Below are 18,814 nucleotides of genomic sequence, written 5' to 3' on the forward strand. Positions count from 1 at the left end.
CCTTCGTATACATTCTTTTATTTGGTCTTAGGGCATCTCTCTACGCTCGTGCGTATATTGGCCATCACTTTCGTTTTCGCGCTTGCTACAAGATAACGGCAAAGCGTCCGTGTAAACGCATATCATCCAAATACGACGCTGAGCGCTTGTGCATAGTGCCCTATACTTTGTTACTGATTACCTTTTCGTGTCTATTCGAACGTCGAGACGAGGCAGTAATCGGCTAAATTATGCTCGCTGTCAGCTTGACTGCTCTGAGCACTCAGCAGTGGCGCGTGCGCGTGCACGCATTAGCATATAGAAAGAGACGCAATAGCGAACTGAAATTCGAGGATGGTTCTCTTTCTCTAACGTGGTCATTAGCCTTTCGGTATATCGCTGTCGTGGTCGTATTCTAAAGAGAATGAATGGTCATAGCACTCTACTCATAAACGTCGTATCGCGGGAAGTTTGAGGGCATATCTTATCGCCCGCACGCATAAAGTAATAATTGGCGTGAGACTGGTGTGATCGTATACAGCGGGACACTGCATGGTCATTTCCTTGTACGAATGAACTATATATACGATTAACTTTCTAAAGACGATGGAGTGCCGAAGGCTGCTTTATGTGGGAGTAACATCTTGTTCCTCGTATGACTTCATTTACGGCAGGTCTCGTACTCCGCGACGAAATCCGTTTAGTTCGATAGTGCCCAATCGCACATTTACTGCCCGCTTAAGACGAGTTGTAAGTTAGTGGCATAAGCGTGTAAAGTAAACCGTTCTGGTACAGAAGATACCATTATCTTGCTTCGTTTCTTGCTCTCTCCCTTTCTACTCGTAAGCCAGGAAGCAGAAACTTCAACAAAGCAAGCCGGTTTCGTTCGATAAGGACACCACCGGCATCTCTAACGATGGTTCACACAACCGCGCGGAACTTCGGACGAAAAAAAAAAAAAGGGGGGGGGGGGGCACACGGATTCGTGTTTTTTTTTTTTTTTCTACCGATCTCGTCCTAAACTTTCGCGCTGTTTTTCCGATGTGCTACTAAACCCACCCAGCGTTCTTGCGTTCTCTAACGATGTTGGGGTCTTTCCTCCGAACGGGTTTGTGCCCATAATCAGTATATAACTCACCCGTATATATCCGCGCGCTGGAACAACGGAATAGCGGTCTGTCATATCTGCGCGCAGGCTCAAAGCTCATTCCCGCGCTCGCCTTTACAACGCGCCCACTTCCGCAACCTCCTCCGAAGCGCGCGCCTATAAATGCACATTGATATATAATGTCTATTGGTGTTTTGTGGCTAAAGCGCCCTTAGGCGTTGATGCACCCACGCTGACGCCTGGTGGCACGTCTCCTCCATCACGACTACCAACGTCGATGACCATGAGCAACCGTCGTGCATATGGAAGCTGCACTACGCTGCACACGCTAGCACAACGCGAAAGACGAAGCACGTAACTGACACACTAATACAACGCGCAAGACAAAGCACGTAACTGAATCGTCACCGAGTCAAATCAGCGCGTACAGCGCGTCGTAATTGCAGCCTCCGCGATCAACTTCAGAAACATTTTCAGAGCTAATTGCGGAGGCCACGCTCCGCTGTGCTGAGTACGGTGAACGCCACCTAGGTGGCGTTGGTAGTGCTTCTTGATGCCAGCGTCCCTTCGAATGCTGGCATCGAGGCGTCGTAGTACTGAGACCACCGAAGCGTTCACTGTCGGTGCGCGTTAAGGCCGGAATACATGGAGCGAATAACCGGCGTCCGAGCGAAGAACTTCGTCGGGCGGCGAACGTCCGACGGCCGGCGTCAAGAAATTTGCCGTCCGCAGCCGATCTGCCTGTCCAAACATTTTCGTCGGGCGAACGCCGCCGCCGGAAGCGTCTAGCGCGCAGCGGTGGACGACAGCCAATCAGGAGGCACTAGTTCCGGTCGCAATGCATGCTGGTGTTTCGCGCGCGCGCGCCTTTTCGCGTCGTCTGCAATCGCGTTGGTGTTGCCGTGTCTGCATGTCTCTGCACCGATTGAGTAGTTCCTAGTATGATCTCTCAGGAATCGCGTTGTATTTGTACATCCCATATCCGCTTGGGGTCTTTCCTCCGAACGGGTTTGTGCCCATAATCAGTATATAACTCACCCGTATATATCCGCGCGCTGGAACAACGGAATAGCGGTCTGTCATATCTGCGCGCAGGCTCAAAGCTCATTCCCGCGCTCGCCTTTACAACGCGCCCACTTCCGCAACCTCCTCCGAAGCGCGCGCCTATAAAAGAATTAATAGCCGACAAGATTACTTTTTTTTTTCGTGGACGACATGGTTATATTGCAACGCCACGGGGAATCGCGGATGCTAATAATATATCTCCCGACCATGCGTGTTTCTAGCTTCGGAATCGTGCATGGTTGACGGTAAGTGCTCTTCGCCATCGGCTGACCGCCTTCGCAAATAATATGTTCCGCATTGGCTGGAATTCGCCCTTACGAGCAATTCTAGAAGAGTGGAATTTGGGGCCAGTTGGTGAGGCATATTTTGACTATCGTGAAGCGCAGTGTAGACGTCATCGCTACTGCTTCGGCGCATGCGCTGCTAGGCAACGCGGGTTGCGTCAGCAGCAGCGCGTTGCCTCGTTGGTGCTGCTACAATTTGTTTCTCTCTCTATCTCGCTCTCATTTTCTCTTTCCCTCTCCCGAGCATTGCGCGCGCAGCGCGCATGCCCTTCCCTCTCCTTAACGGCCCATGACAAGGCAACATGTGCACGGCACGGAGAGGAGGCGAGGCACATGCCGCTCGGCGAGGTGATTGCTAGGCAACGCAGTGACGTCATAGTTCGGCGAGGTTCTGCGACAGCAGGGGCCACTTTTTACGGTTAGCTAGAACAGCTTCGCTGTTAAAAAAAAAAAGGGGGGGGGGGGATGAGTTATATGCGTATAGTCGTCGAATTCGTGCCGCCAACGGAAAACCGAAATCAGCGTCCTCCTCTGTAACGTTCTGGCACCGCGTAGTGTGTATAGTGGCAGGTTCAAGGCTCTTATCTGACGTCCACGACTGCGCTGAGGACTGACTAGACCGCGGTGGTAGGCCAGACTACCCGAAAGAACTTTATTCCTAATAATCAGTTTTTGGTTCTACTTGAAACTTATATTGATATGCTCAAAAATGCGCGTCGACGAATGCAAATAAGCAAACGCTGTCAGGACGGAGCTGCAGACTTCCAACGTCATTCTTCGAAAAGCCAGCGGCAGAATATTAATAATATTTTTTAGATATTGCTTACCCCGATGGAGATTATCACAGGAAAGGCACGGACAACAAACATATTACGAGAAAAGAGAGTCAGCACAAAGGAACCTTATTCATTACTTGAACTCGTACTGAAGCGAAAAGCGTCTGGCAAACACATTAGTAAAATGTATGAAAACGTAATACAGGAAATACAGAGAGAGAGAGAGAGAGAGAGAGAGAGAGAGAAACATTTATAAAAAAATACAGTGAAATAGTAAACATCGACACAGTCTTGCTTGCTTCTTCCTCACTTGTGGCGCTCACCCACTACGGGGGATTGGCCAAGAAGCAGGCGGTTAAAGTCTAAAGGGAAGGGGGAGAAAGAAAAAACCTTTAAAAAAGTAAATCACGGTGAAGTATAACGTTTATGATAATTAGGAAATAGATTTACCGGGTAGATACAGAAATAAAAATAATTTTAATTATAAATAAACAGCGTTTTTTTTTGTGGTATTAGAATAATTTCGAACGCACAATAAGCGATTCAATGACCTATCCAATTATTGATATCGAGAATGAGCATGGTAGCCTTTTTGTGTCACAGAGGTAGTCGCAAATGGCCACGCAGATGTTCCTGTGTACGGCTAAAGCCCAATGGAGAAGCCCCGAACGAGAGGATATTTTGAGTAATTAAAGAAATACCCAAATTTGGGAATGAAAACTTGAGTTTCTTCCTCTGATATCTAAATCGACGGCATGCTGGTAGAAAGTGATCAATGTTTTCGGGTTGCTGGCAGGTAGGACACAGAGGGGATGGTGCCAGACCGGACCTGTATAGGTAAAAATTTAATCGCGGGATTCGGCAGCGTAAGTTTGTTGTGGAGATTTCTTATTCACGTGTGGGACACCATTTATTGTCCCACGAAAAGGACAAATGATTAAATTCCGACGTTTGGATTTTCAGTTTTGTCGAATCTTGGAAAATATAAAATTTTCTAAACCTAGCCGCAATGACATGATCCGAATTAGGCATAACTGGCCCATCAAAAGATATCCGTTCTAGTGTGTCAGCCATGTCATTTAAGAATATACCACGATGGCCTGGAAGCCATACCAATCGTACCAGACTTAAGTTTGGAGGGGTTTAAAGATTTAGATGTATTGGCTACAGTAGTGTCTGAAGATGAAATGAGTGATGTGCACACTGACAGTGAATCAGTCACTATAACCACTGCCAAGACAGGCTTCTGTAGCTTCTGTAGGTCATAGGCAATCGTATCACTTTCTTTACCAAGAGACACGGACGGTATTTAGGATCAACACTTCCTTCATAGTTTTGATGAACACTTCGGTTTTGTTTTTTCATCATTAAAGTCGTTTAGAAGTTGCAGTACGACACCATCAACAAGTCTCACAAACCCGATTGATATCTTCTTGAAATCTCCCCAGAGTGCTCCGTTATCTCGTCGCCTTCGTCTTGTTTATGTTTGACTTAGCATTCCCATCGACGGCATTATCACTGTAAAAGGTAAACGTAGAATCCGCGGGTGTCACAATCAAAACTGCTTACTTCTAAGGAACTTCACGTTTGGGTCGTGTCCTTTACATTTGTTTCTGTGATGTTCTAAAGGCTAATGACACTAAGTTTTACGGTTTCCGTTTAGGGCATATCGTCTGTTTCGCTACAAGGCCTGAGTATAATGACCGCGTGTTTACTGCTATTTTTTCTTAACTATACATATCTTCAATAACATCGGCTGTGGCATATACAGCTCTGTCGCGACTCATCGGCAGGCGTGCGTGAAGAGACAGGCATTTCTTGCACGACAAACCACAGTGTCTAATTACGAATTATTACGAAAATGTGCTAATTAGCTCTCTTTGTTAGCATATCCACTGTGCAGTTAACTTAAACCGCGTCTCTGCCGAAGACATTTCTGATTATAAGAACCCTACTACCCCCTCCCCCCCCCCCCTTTTTTTTTTTTGTACCGAGAACACACTGCAGTAAGTGCGATGACTTTCCATATATTCCTGCGTTAACATTTTCAAGAAGACGCGCCTTTTCGTTGTATAGTACTTGAGTCATTGTAAGATCCTATAGTTCCGATTTTGCTTGGGCGGGGTCACCGTACGCCAGCTACGCCATACCGGATGCTCTGGCGGCGTACAAACCAATCGGAGAAGCGTAAAAATCACTCGAGGCGCTCGCAGGACCACTCCGTGGGGTCTGGTGCACGACCATCACTTCCGAAAATTGAGAAGGTCGGCGCTCGGAATAGCTTGTTCCGGTTACGAAATTCGACGAGCCACATAAAATGACGCCCGGACCGGTACTGTCGTGATTACTATGACTTCGGCAGAGGGTGTTGAGACGTCGACCCCGGTGTCGCCTTCAAACTGCGAGTGAAGTTATAAAGACTTTTCATATAGCACCTGCTAAAACCGGTCTGCAGTCCCAGCGCACTTAGTTGTGTGCTGTATGACGAATGCCGGAGCAGGGGCGTAGCCAGAATTTTTGTTCGGGGGGGGGGGGGGGGGGGTGCTCACGTTGCAGCGCGGCCTCCTCCTTATAGAATTTGTCGAGGGATCAAATACGTGAATAATAACTGCATTGCCAATGCCATTGTATATTAGATGATGCAATGGAATTCTTGGGCGCTACGCCCTGTCAAGACAAGTAAAATATGTATTATTTTCATAAAATAATATATTCGTGTGTCCAAAAATTGCGGCAGAAGTAACTGATATCAATGCTTCCACGTTTTTTCTTGTCTATTTAATAAGTAAAGAAAATATCACGGGAACTTTAGAACTGTATCAGTTCGAAGCCAGCAAAGCAGCTGCATGCACCTGATATAAAAAAACATAAAGGCCATGAAATTAACATGTTGAGGTCAAATATTTTGATGAATCTTTGTCATTCAAGATCTTTGTTTACATTTTTGTGCATATGCAATGGCCATAGAAAAACCTCAATGATGCTGCCCTTAGTTCCGATGTATTGCGCTGGAGCAGCTATTACCGTTCGTGTATTGTGAGTAATTGCACAGAAATTATAGTCGCGACAGAGAGTACATATATAAAGCAGTGCTGCAAAATATACATTAGAAATGCGAAGATACAGTGGAATATACAGATGCGAAGACACAGCTTGGTGGTAATCCGGATGGTACAATTATAGAAAAGTCCTTTGAGATTGTCCTGTGCTTTTCGAACCGTTGGTGTAACTGTGCTAATATGTGATCCGTGAATGGAGTCAACACAGTTCTGCGGAAATATTCCTCAGCATTTTCTGATGCAACGCTCCCACGGTCCTGCTCTCGGACACCGGTTCGTCGACTGGGGATTTCCACATCCAGTTGTTTTGCCAGTTCCTATACTTGTGCAAATATTTTTGAGAATGAAGCAGTCGCATTCTTACGGTCATTTTCGATCGCCTGCTGTACCACATCTATGTCGTCAATGGCGGCGCTCATGTCGATGTTCCTGGTCGGCATGCTCTGCCGCATGCAGGCTCACAAGGAATGCCGGTGACAAAAGTGTCAAAGCTAAACTATTCGTTTGAACTGGACTTTCGCCACTGCCATTTAATTTTATCTCCTCTGGAGCCGTGATCATCGGTTCAAACAGATTAACAAATGAAAGAACTGCATCATGTTTTCCCACCCAGCGCGTTTCACATAATCCCAAAAGTCGCTGCCTGGTGGACTCAGGACACATCCAAATTAACATTTCTCGTAAAACGTGTGACCGATTAGGAGATTTGCGGAAAAAGTGCGGTGTTGTCTTCAGCTTTCCAAAACAGTTTCGGATATCTGTGATAAGAGCACGCCGCACAGAGAACTAGGTTGAGGGAGTGGCTGGCGCAATGTGGGTAGAGTGCGGCTGGATATTTCTGACGAACGGCAGCTTGCACTCCATTCGTTTTACCAGCCATCGAGCTGGCACCATCATAAACTTGGCCACGAAGGTGATGCATGTTTATTCCAAAGTCTAGCAGAAATTGCATGATGGTGTCGGCGAGGGCCCTGCCATTTTGGTCCTGAATTGGCACAGAACCTAAAAAACACTTCGTTGGCATCCTTGTTTAGGTACCTTGCACAAACAGAAAGCTGTTCGATTCCAGCAATATCCGTCGTTTCGTCAGCAGGTACGGAGAAGCAGCCTGCAGCGTTTATTTTTGCAACTAGGCTTTCTTTGATAATTTCACCAGAAATTTATATAATTTGGTTTTGTACATGTCGGGTTTAAATACGAGGCATTACTGGGACAACTTTTCAAATGGTTCTTCAGATCTATGTCTGCTCGCATGCGAAGAAGCGCTCTGATAATACAAGTATTTTCAGCGCGGGCTTTGCTTAAATCCGTAGGACCATTGCCCCTATGGCCGCGGAGAGCCAGACCTGTCGCCCGCAAAAAAAGAGCTGTCTCAATAATAGGCCGTTAACTTTCTTCTGGTTTCTCTTATTTTACTTTGTCTGCCCTGGTTCAGCTGATCGATCACATTCGACGCTTCCTGGAAATGTTTGGAGAAAATTATCAGCTGCCAGCTGACAGTCACGGCGATATTTATTATTTAGTATTTTCGTGCGTGTGGAAGAGTTAGAGCGCGTGCTTCCATTTCTGGAACGGCTTGGACGCGAGGGCTCCAGTGGGCGCATGTTGGCCCAAGTTAATGAAAACATTAAACCGAAAAAAATTAAATTGATAAATTCAAAATCTTAAGCATGCCTTTGGAAATGTCAGTGCACCTTTCGCGTCACGATTTCATAACTTTATACCCACAAAGTTTCGGAATTGAAATCCATGCGCTCCGCAGATTCTGCGGACGCCGCGAGATGTCGCGACGCGCCCACTCGCCATCGAAAAGCCCTTGAAACTTTGTGCTCGGATGGGGCTCCCTGCGTAATGTGACTCCAGGAGCATGGGCGTTTCACGAAATCCAGCCCGAGTTCGCAATGTTCGGGCCGAAATGTCTTTTCGAGCGTGAAAAAGACATTGTAAAGAAAATCCAGAATGATTCCCGGCGCCGGTGGTTGTTTTGGTCGACGGTGCATGACAGCACGAAGAAATTTCAGGGGGGGGGGGGGGGGGGGGCTGCGGCCCGGTCAGCCCCCAGGCTACGCCACTGTGCCGGAGCCCCAGATATTTTAATCGAGAGAGACGTTCGTTCACTGCGGTCTTCGCACCGCATGCATTTGACCCTTTAGTCCTTGCCCCAAATACACTTATCGGTGGCAATTCCTAATTTTTTAATTAGGTTTCCTGGCTGGACCTGCTAGTGCAGATTAAGGGCCTCCGCGCCTTAATTCGTTTTTCAAGTAGCACATATCGTGACTAGAGGTCACATAATGAAGCCCAGCGGTAAATCGATAGTTTGTATTCTCGCTTCTACCACGTCATCATAGTCACGTGTCATAAACAAACCGTACGGAGTATAATCTGCCGCTCGGGCCAACCCCACAACGGGGGACTGGCAAAGAAGCGGCCGGTATATTTTAAATAAACACGAATAAATTAAGAAATACAAGCCAATATAAAATTCGTCACATTGCGTAGCACGGGTGCGCGGAAGCACATACGCGCGCCAGTGTCATTTAGGCCAAAGACGCAGGACTAAAATCGGTAAATTTATAGCATTTCATTAATAACTTCACGAGAGCTGCGCTTCGCATACATGTACGTTGAATCTGCATAATTTTTCTTTTCGATATCTCCAGATTCCGCGCATATAATCTATGATAGCTGCACATACCTACCTGTGCGGGGAATATACTTTATCGTACAGTCAATGGCGAACACATCTGCGGGCGACAATATATTTCGCAGCGCTGTCCTGAATTACTCCAAACGATACGTTATAGTCGGAGTGCAGTTATATGCCCGTTTCCTTAAAGAAGTCAGCCAACTGTAGTCCTCTTCGGGACTAAAAAGTCTCCAGGTCCTGTCGAGCTTCGGGCGTCCCGTGGTACGTAACACCTGGCTAGGGCCGAAGTCAAACGCATCAACAAGCAACGCCCCGCTCTCCTTAGACCCGAAGCGTCGGCGTTGTGGAAAATACAACCACCGTAACATCAGGCGGTCGGGTTAATCTGAAACTTCGGATTAGTCGAAAGGCGCGCTTGAGGGGAATGGTGGGAGGGTAGTAGAGAGAGAGAGAGAGAGAGAGGAGGGGACGTATTCGCTCGCGCATGCGCAGCTGTGAATTTAGCAACTGCGAAAGATGTACTTACGTAAGCTGCTGTCACAGACGTATGCACACAGACCGAACGGCGCACCGCCAGCCGGGCTTTAATGTTTAATTCCGGTAACTGCAGTCATCCGCCTGACACAGAGCGAGGTCGGAAAAAAAGAAAAACAAATAACGCAGTATAAAGGAAGCAAAAAAAGAAAAAGAAAGAAAGATGATTACACGCGAGAAAACGACAGCGATAAAAAACCACGGGAAGTCGCCCTGCTTGCTTGGATAGCTCCTTCCCTCCCAAGGGCACCGAACGGTCGGCCATCAATAAGCGGACGCGTTATTTTGAGTGCCACCAATCGAAATCCAATGAGCGCGTTAGGCCACGTGCCAGTCGGGCCCCGGTCCCTGTAGAGTGCGATCACCGCGCTTTACGTAAGATTGCGTTCCGGCCCAAGCGCATTATATTAAAAAATTTTTTAATAAATAAATAAAAGAAGAAAGAAAGAAAGAAACAATGCTACCCTTACGTTCGTCCCCAACCCGGATGTCGCCTCTTTGTCTGACTTCTGTAGCTTCTCCTCTACTATATGGTTATACAATGTTTCGCGTATCGCTAGTTCATCTTGTATGTCTACTATGCACGCATTCTGAAGGACGGGAACACCGTTGGTGGAAGCACCCGCGTATGTATACCCTGGTGCGTGACCTGGACAGAAGAGGACGCAGTTTTTGACATAAATTGGACACGAGCCAACCTCTACGCTGTCTTTAAAAGACAAAAAAAAAAAAAAAAAGGAAAAAGACGTACTGGGTGGTTGGGGGAGGGACGGGTGGCGTTTAGCTATAGTGATATAAGTATAGCAAAAGAAAGAAACAAAATATCCGAAACAGGTTTTTCGCTGCCTCAATCGTTACTTTAGAGATGTAAAATCTAGTTGGTGCATACGCGTATAACAAATATACGAGTATAATACACGCCAAATAAATTCGATTTATGCGCTTGATAAGATTAGCAAACTGGCCATGCCCTGCGGGGATGGAATTAAAATAGAGGATGCTGGAGTTTTCACTCAAACTTGCTCGAACCTGCAAATTTTAGTCATAGAGAACTTTAAAAACACGAACCTGTTTGCGTGCGCTTGACATCGGCTAACGGTAACGAAGAGTTTCAGTATAATCCTGCTAATGAACTTATTTTCTTGCTCTTTATTAGCGTCGCCACCGCCAACGTGGCGATTGTGTCGTGATTATTATCCACACAAGAACTATTGCGTGATCTCAGCTACATATCCGTTGAGGTATGAAGAGCGCGCTACATATGTTCGCCTTATCTAATACCGGTGTCACACGGCCACTTTCGATCCAGCCCGATACGGATCGAAATTCTCCACCGCGATTGGCTTCCTCCCACAGCTTGAGCAAGGGAACCAAGATCCCGATCGGGTTTGGTCGCGTTTGAAAGTGCGCCGTGAGACACCGGTATAATGCACTGAACTATAGTTTCGTATTCACGAAAAAAAAAAATTTCTTCATACACGTCGTAGTGCACGAACATGGTTTTTAGAATTAACCGGAGCAAGACTTCCAGCTCGAAGTTATACCATGAAAATAATAATGAATAAACGCATATTAATATCTACTGTAGAAACTCGTAAGACAAATGAACAGTGCAGTACCGTTCTCTTCCGGTTGGGCGCAAGTCGGCTCGTCCAAATGCAGACCTTGACCTTTCCCGAGATTAGGAATCCGCAAGTGCTCGCACTGCAGATGTGCTTCTAACTGCGAGCACTTGGCTGTTTTTCGCAACGCAGGCAACTATTGCTTAGACAAGTTTCACTTTGGTCTGGTAACGAGGAGAAAGATAGAGGACAACTACACAGCCAGCAGTCTCGTGAAAGTTCAATGTATGACACGCGTTGTCCAGCTGCAACGGTTACAGCACGACCATCCATTTCCGAAAATGGATGCGCGCTGCGAGGTCCGCATCTTTAGAGCTTTTTTTGGAGTTTTGGGTCTCGAGCCTGGCGCATGCACCCAACCGCTCGGATATAGTTGCGCGCATAGGTGCCCCAGGTAACGCGCAAATGTCGAGGTCTCTTCTCTCCACGTCGTTTCTGCGAGCCGTCTCCATCCACCATCCTCACTCGCTCTCCGACCCTCCGACGGTCGCGGCCGCGCGGGCGGCGCTGCGATCGCAAGCCGTGCCTGCAGTTTCTCTTTTTCTTGTCTTTATCTTCGCGCTCTCCTTCCTTGCTCGTAGTCGTAGAATCTCGCCGCGCTGTCGCCGCCGTTGCCGTCCTGGGAGCTTGGAGTCGGTATCGTCTGCGGCGGCTGCGGCATTTTCTCGCTACACGACGCGCGGACAAACTCGGCGTCCGAATGTTTTCCGGGCGCAGCCGCCACCGCTACCATGCTGCCACGGATCGGCCTGTGGTTCGTTGCTGCAGGCCGCTGCCCTCTTCCTGATCGTGCTGGTCCAGGTAAAAAAGCCGAGAAGAAACTCGAGATCGAGAAACGAGCGTTCTCTGGCGTATGCGTCCGGGATTTTCGGGCTTACCGATTCGTGGATCCGGTGAAGAGAGGCGCGCATCCTGCCGCTTACCGTACCCTCTCAGGGGTGGTGATTCACGTAGCGCGCTGTTGTCGGGATATTTTGTGACGACCCCGAGCTGTTTCGCTGCCCCTACTCGTCTGGCCGTCGGCAGCGGTATGTCCGCGCTAGCGGTTGCTGCATCGGCGGACGACGAAGCGGAGGACGGTCATGTAACGGGAACCCTAGCGCGCGCGCGCGCTGTTGTGTTCGCAACACGGCTGTTTTCGGTCGGAAGAATCCTCGCGAGTGCACTGTTTTTAGTCGAGTGTGAAAGCCGCATCACTTTCGAATCGGATGGCTGCCCGAGGAAAGTGTATCTGTGAGTTGCTGCTGGTGTAGCGTGTGTACTACGCGAGAGCTGCGACTCGCGCAGCTGTTGGCACGCGGGAGCCTGTGCAGCAGCAGCAGCTGCTGCTGCTGTGCACGGGAAGGTTTTCGTTTCCGCACGCACGGAGCGCGCTCGCTCGCTATTTTCCCTGAAGGTTCACGGACCCAGAACTCGCACAGTCTACGTAGTTTCGTTTAATTTTCGTGTCTCGCGCGGAATTTGTCTCACGCGTGACTGCGAAATCTCAGAGCTGCCGACGAGCGCGCTGACTCGTCTCTGCGCGTCTGCTGCCGAGCGGGTCTTCGCAGCGCGTGATGTGTCGGCGTTGTTTCGTTTCTTTTGACGCCCTTCTTTCGAGGTCACGAGAAGAAGCGTGCGCGGTTATAAAACGGTCTAGCAATATCGCGGACCGGCCGCCCGACATGCGCCGCACTGTTTGAAGGCTCTCATAGGGCACGAACTGCTCCGAGGACCGTCATATGCGGGCGCATCTGTTTTGCTTGTTTAATCGATAGGACCGTGCCGTACCCGGGTCGTTTTATTGAACCGCCAGTATATGTGAGCGCGCACGATCACACCCGCTGCCTGCTGCATCCTGGTAGCGATGTATTTCCGAACAGCTATGGTCCATTCTTGTAAATATACCCGTCTGTTCCGTATGCGCGCAACGATGTTGCGGCACTTTACACGCTCGTTTATTTATAGTTGGCCGCTCGGTGCCAGCGGGCCGGGTTTATGCTTCCTAAGGCGTACGTTATGCGTGACCCGGATACGGTTCTTCTCACAGGCGATCGCCGTTTTGCATGACGCACGTTGTAACGCACGCACACTGAAAGAAATTTGCTGCGTCATATTTGTCACTCTGAAATATTCGATCACAATCGAGACTGAATGCGTTGTCTGGTAGACAGGGAACATGAACTACATAGTGCAATGAGACTGTGTGAAGTGGAAATATCTTGAGCAACTGACATAATTTGCTGGCTGTAAATTAAACCATTCTCAGTGTCAGTTCCTACCGGTTCAAACTGGATGAGCTGTTTGGTAGCTACTTCGTCGCAATAATAATTGAGTATACATTGCATGATGAATTGTGGAGCCTGGTAATTAGGACATAGCAGTGTTCACATACAATATAATGGTACAGCTGTTATTCGTTGCTGATTTCTTCATAATGCATTTAAAGGTCACAGTAATTATGTTCATATTCTACTGCAGCGCTTGCTCTTTCTGGTAGGGTGGTGGTCAGGAGGACACAGAATTAAATTTGTTTTCGTCTTCATGTGATGAAATGATCCATGGTAGAAATAGGCAAGTTCGAAACCAAACAGGTCATGTTATTTCTTTTTTTTTCTGTCAGAGCAAGTAAACGTAGGTCACAGCTAATTTGTGGAGTTTACCGCATAGCAAAAGCACTGCTGGCAGCACTGATTTGTCATTTTCCTTGCATAGAGCAGTTTTTAGTGCTTATTTCTGAAGTATTTCTTTTCTACTCTTTTTCTTCTCAGCCACCACTGCTCCATTTGCACCAACCCCCGCAAACTTGGTCTTGGCACAATGCCCAAGAAAGGACCAGGATGAGTGGCAGGGATAGTTCGCTAAAGCAAAACAATGTCCCACCTGGACAGCAGTCAACCACAGCAAGGAGAGAGCATGACGATAGTTGCCAATCTGGGGATGTGGCCACGGTATCATCCACAAGCCCTTCGAAATGTGACTCAACTCACCCACCCACTGCAACTCATGTTCCACACCCTGCCGTTGCACCTGACCCTAAATCTACAGGTTCAAAAGCAAACGAATCTTTGCCAAGGCCATGCTCTTCACCTAGAGTCTCGAACGACCAGTCTGTCCCCTCTGGGTCAGATGGTATGGTTCGTGCTCATACAGATGTCACCTTACCTACCTCAGCTGAGGGGAAGTCACTCACAAAGCAAGAAAATGAACTCCCACTGCGCCGCTCAAACAGTGACAAGGCCTGCTCCCAATCCTTGGTGCCAAAGGTGTGTGCCGATGTGAGTCGAACACTTAGTGTGCCTGTGGTTCCTTTGAAACAGCCATGTTCCTCACCGTCCACGAGGGAACACTTGGAGCATGGAGCTTCGAAGAGCTCCCCAAACCGAACCACAGGCTCGGTGGCTCCAGTCGTGCAAGTGCAGGACTCAACAGGGATCAACCCAAAGGTGGACAAGCTGTCACCAAATGGAATCTCCTCGCAGCACGAAACAGTAGTGCTGCCCAGTGAAGCTGCACCAAGCACCACCATGGTGCAGCAGAGTGCCACAACCGCAGCTGAGGTTCTGTCACAGCCCGCAGTGTATTCCCAGTCGTCGGTGCAAAGTGCAAGTGACGCCAGCTCCATAGAAGTGAGGGTGGCCACCCCTTCGTCCAGCGAAAAAGACCTTCCGGCAGCAACAAAGCTTGATTCATGTGGGATCAGTGCTTCTGTGAACAGTGTAGCGTGCTCATCTGATTCCGATTCTCATGAAAGTGCGAAGGGCAGCCTCACGTCCACTGATGCGGACTCGGGGCTCCGAGTCCAGTTCACTGGTTCGAGTGCGAGGGAGAGGAGGGACAGCAGTGGAACGCTCTCCCTCAACCAGGCCCAGATGATTCCCAAGTCAGTGTCATTTCATAGTGGCACAAGCTTACCTGCTGAACGAAAGATCTGCAGTGGTAAGTTTGATGATACTTTTCTCTTATATCAAATTTATTCTCATGTATGCCTTGGCAATTGATCGATTAGCCTTTGAATGCACAAGTCACAATCCTAATTAAATTTCTAGATTGTGACTCACTCATTGACGTCATTTGAGGAAAATCAGGCAAGTGTTGATCCTGACAGCCACTCTATGCTTGCTCGACACCAAGGAAGATAACTGATTGAGCTTCTGCGTTCCGGCTAACACAGACCCTGCTGGTCTCTTAAGAACAGTTGCCACTCATGCACGCTGCACTACGAGCCAATGGAAGGAATATCTGACACTATATGAGGACCTCTTCATTGCTGCTGCAAAAGCCTAATTCAGCCGGCACAACATTTAATAAGCAGAGGAAGTCTCTGCTACTAGAGAATGTTAAACTTCTTCACTTCCACAGCTGGACCTCCACTTGTGTCCGAATGAGCTTGGTACGATTAATACCGGTGTGACACAGCCACTTTCGATTGCAATCAAGCCCGATCTGAATCAAAATTCTTGACCTGCAATTGGCTCCCTCCTGCAGCTTGTGTAAAAGAGCCAATCACAACTGAGAAATTTGATCACGAGTAAATTTAATCGTGATCAAAAGTACTGCGTTTGACAACTGTATTAGAGCTCCTTTCAAGTGAAGTATTGCTGACATGCAACTCTTGATTTAAATCAAACAGTGTGGTTTGTTTCATCTGTAATGTTTATGTACATAAATCACCAGTTTTGTTTATTTCTTTAGTTCGCATTTGTAAATCCACAAATACAATTGTTTGATTAGTTATTAGTTAAAAAGATGCACTTCAGCTGTCACTGGCCGCAAGATCAGAGCTCGTGCCTAAATAGAACTGCCTAGGTTTTGTTGGTGCTCCATTGCTTAAGTAAATTGCCTTACCTTTGGTGGAGGTGTAGGGTACTTTTAGTCAATGGCCAGCCTTATTTTAGTGGTATTGGTGGTTTGATTTGACTATGTTTTTTGCCAGAAAGATGTGCGTAATCGTTCACTCTTGGTAATGTAGGTGCATGTGCCGAGCTCTTGAATAATTTTTCTTCTATGACTGAGTGTTTCGCTTCTACAGCTACTGCTCACAGCCACCATTGCAATTACTTATAGTTACTTTCAACTACAATTATTTTCAGTGCACTTCTGAGTAACCACGAAGTAGTGGTTATGTATATCAATGGATTGCTGTAAGATTTGTAGTAAATGAAGATCATTGCATAGGGTAGTTCTGCGGCTGAAGCTGACTGAAATGGCAGTGATTGAAGCAGTAATGTGGTTTTAGTCGAGGCTTGTTTTTACAATAAGACACTAAAAGTGTAGGTGTTGAAATGGCGTGGGCCAGCTGGCCAGAGATATATGCAGGGTGCGGGAGAAGCTGTTTTACACTGAAATATTATAACATTCCAGTGTAAAGTGATAAAAGCATTGCTGCTTTTGTGGGCTAGAATTTATTGTGACCTTCAGAAAAGTTAATAGAGAGTTTTATAATAGGGGCCCCAATGAGCTTTGTGGGAGTTAGCGTTGGGTCATGGGCAGGAGTGAAGAGTTTTAGAATAGGGTTTTGTGTTTGCGAATAGTCTTGCGCTTGCAGTGCCACTACGGTGTCAAAGAAAACCTATTATAAATATTAAATTAGACTATACCATTTTATGATAAGAGTAATTTTGGCTTTCGTGTTCTTGCGTTTTATTATAATTTAGGGGTTATTCTATTAGCAGCAAGCGATTTGTTGAGCATAATTTTGAGTAACCAACTTTACGTGCCTTCACCAGCCAAGCTAATCCATGTTAGGCCTACGAGCCATGAAATCGACAATCAAATTTGGAATCAGCGGCGTCATATGAATCAATGTTCATTACACACGTTAGTTGAGAGAAAGCGATAACCACAGTCACTTCTCCTAGCTTACAAACTTCACGCGTTACCACGAATTGAGCCCAGTTTGGTGCTCGGTTAGAGCCTGAACTGCCATGTTTGTTGACACAAAGCTTTTGGGGCAGCTTTTGGGGCGCTCACTAAATCAGTGAAATAGCGTGCCCAACGCAAAACCCAAACGCAGTTTGCGTCTCGCACATGCGCAGTGGCTTCAACGCTATTTCTTTGGGGCCCCAAAACGTTTGGGCCCTCTATTCTAAAACTCTCTAATGAATAAAATTGAATGATAAATTTCAATATTTACTTAAGGATCTCCCTAACTTGGGTGCTAACATGCTAACTAACAAACTTGAAAGGAAGCTGCAACAGGTGACAGAGAGAAAACTGATAAGCATAGAACATATAAACATAGAAAGACAGCTATAGGGGGGTTAAGTAAAGGTAGACTGTGCAGTGTATTCTAGATTTCAAAGTGGAGTTGGACTTGCCATTTAAAGTGTAGAACAGGTAATCAGTGGCCCATTAAAGTAACAGAATGGGTACTGATATTGGTAAACATGCTGCTTGTTAATACAAGACATAGAAAGGAGTAACATATGAAGTTTGCCTTGTGTTTAAAAAGTACAGCATTTACCAAGATGTTCAAGAACAAAACAGATGACGCCGTGTTTCATTAACAATTCCAGTCATGCTAGTAGTTAATATACAGGAGAGAACCATTGTGAACAAGAATGTCGGATTATAATTCACAATTGTCAGACATCCTGTTTTGTAATTAAATATAGAAAGCACAGCCAAACACATTCAACCACAGGATAACCTCCTAGCTGGCATTAGCAAGTGATGCTTCAATTCATAGTGGCAAGACAGCGCAAAACTGACACAGACAAAAATTCTTTCTGAGCTTTAATTAACACTTCACACACAGATACAGGAAATTGTCGTATAAATCAATAACATGTGAAACCAATTGCAGATCAAAAATAAACAAAACTGGACCAGGGGCAAAACTCAAGTTTTTTTTTAGGTATTTTGCACATGAAATAGATGCATACTTCTATCTTGGGCAATGACAAAGACAGTTTACTTATACAATCGTCACTCAACTTTAATACTTTTGAAGCACTACAAATAATCACGCCAAAATACTGGGCGCAGTTGTCATGAGCACCTAAGCCAATTATCATTCTGGTACACCTAGTAGGGGAGCCTACAATTTCACTCAGAGGTTTGTCTAACCTTTCTTTTAGATTCCTGAAATGCATGCCGCTTTTTGTGCTCACTGTGATGCGCCAACAAGCGTGTGATGGCTATTGGCTGGATTTCTTTAGATGCTGTGGTGCCTCCAGCAGCACTGAAAACAAGAAAGTCTCGTGACTGATACGGAGTTATATTATACAAGGAGCATAGGCTGATCTAGAGTTATTGTATATGGCTTCCTTCAGAGGGATCCTAAACAAAAGAGTGGTTCACCGAAAGATGGAGGCTTGAAACAGTTAAAAGTAGTAGAACAATAAATATATGTCACCGAAGCTTATGTTTTGACAAGGGGGCAGCTTCATCGGGGCAACTATCCCTCTTGATGAAACGTTGGCTTTAGAAATTCGTTTCAAGTGGATACGACTTTCAAAGTCACTGGATACCATTCGTATATTGCAGTATGTGCTATAAAGTAATAGTTAAGTTAAATAGTGAAATTTTGTTTATTATTCAAATATTAATTTTGATTTCTCATGCAAATAAGGTTCGTCTCTGAGAGTAATCTAGCTCAAGTAGTAGTTATGCTACATGACACGGGTGACTTCCAAATTAAAAAAAAAAAAATACCCTGTAGATATAATGCCACGAATGACTAACTTGCCTTAACCTATGACTTGTTGAGTTTGCTCTCTTGTAATAATCGCTGCTTCAATTCTGATCAAGTGT

The 18,814-nt window shown here is 46.4% G+C and overlaps 1 protein-coding gene across 1 annotated transcript in view; it reads left to right on the forward strand.

Annotated features, from left to right (window-relative positions):
• The window catches only part of LOC119432409 (inactive phospholipase C-like protein 1), a 178,633-nt gene that overhangs the window by 103,261 nt on the left and 56,558 nt on the right, over nucleotides 1-18,814 (forward strand). The window contains exon 3 of the mRNA XM_049658960.1: nucleotides 13,828-14,995. Coding sequence (XP_049514917.1) covers nucleotides 13,828-14,995 — 1,168 coding nt within the window. The remainder of the gene's footprint in view (nucleotides 1-13,827; nucleotides 14,996-18,814) is intronic.

This window comes from Dermacentor silvarum, chromosome 11 (genome assembly GCF_013339745.2).
Source record: "Dermacentor silvarum isolate Dsil-2018 chromosome 11, BIME_Dsil_1.4, whole genome shotgun sequence".
In the NCBI taxonomy this organism is placed as follows: domain Eukaryota; kingdom Metazoa; phylum Arthropoda; class Arachnida; order Ixodida; family Ixodidae; genus Dermacentor; species Dermacentor silvarum.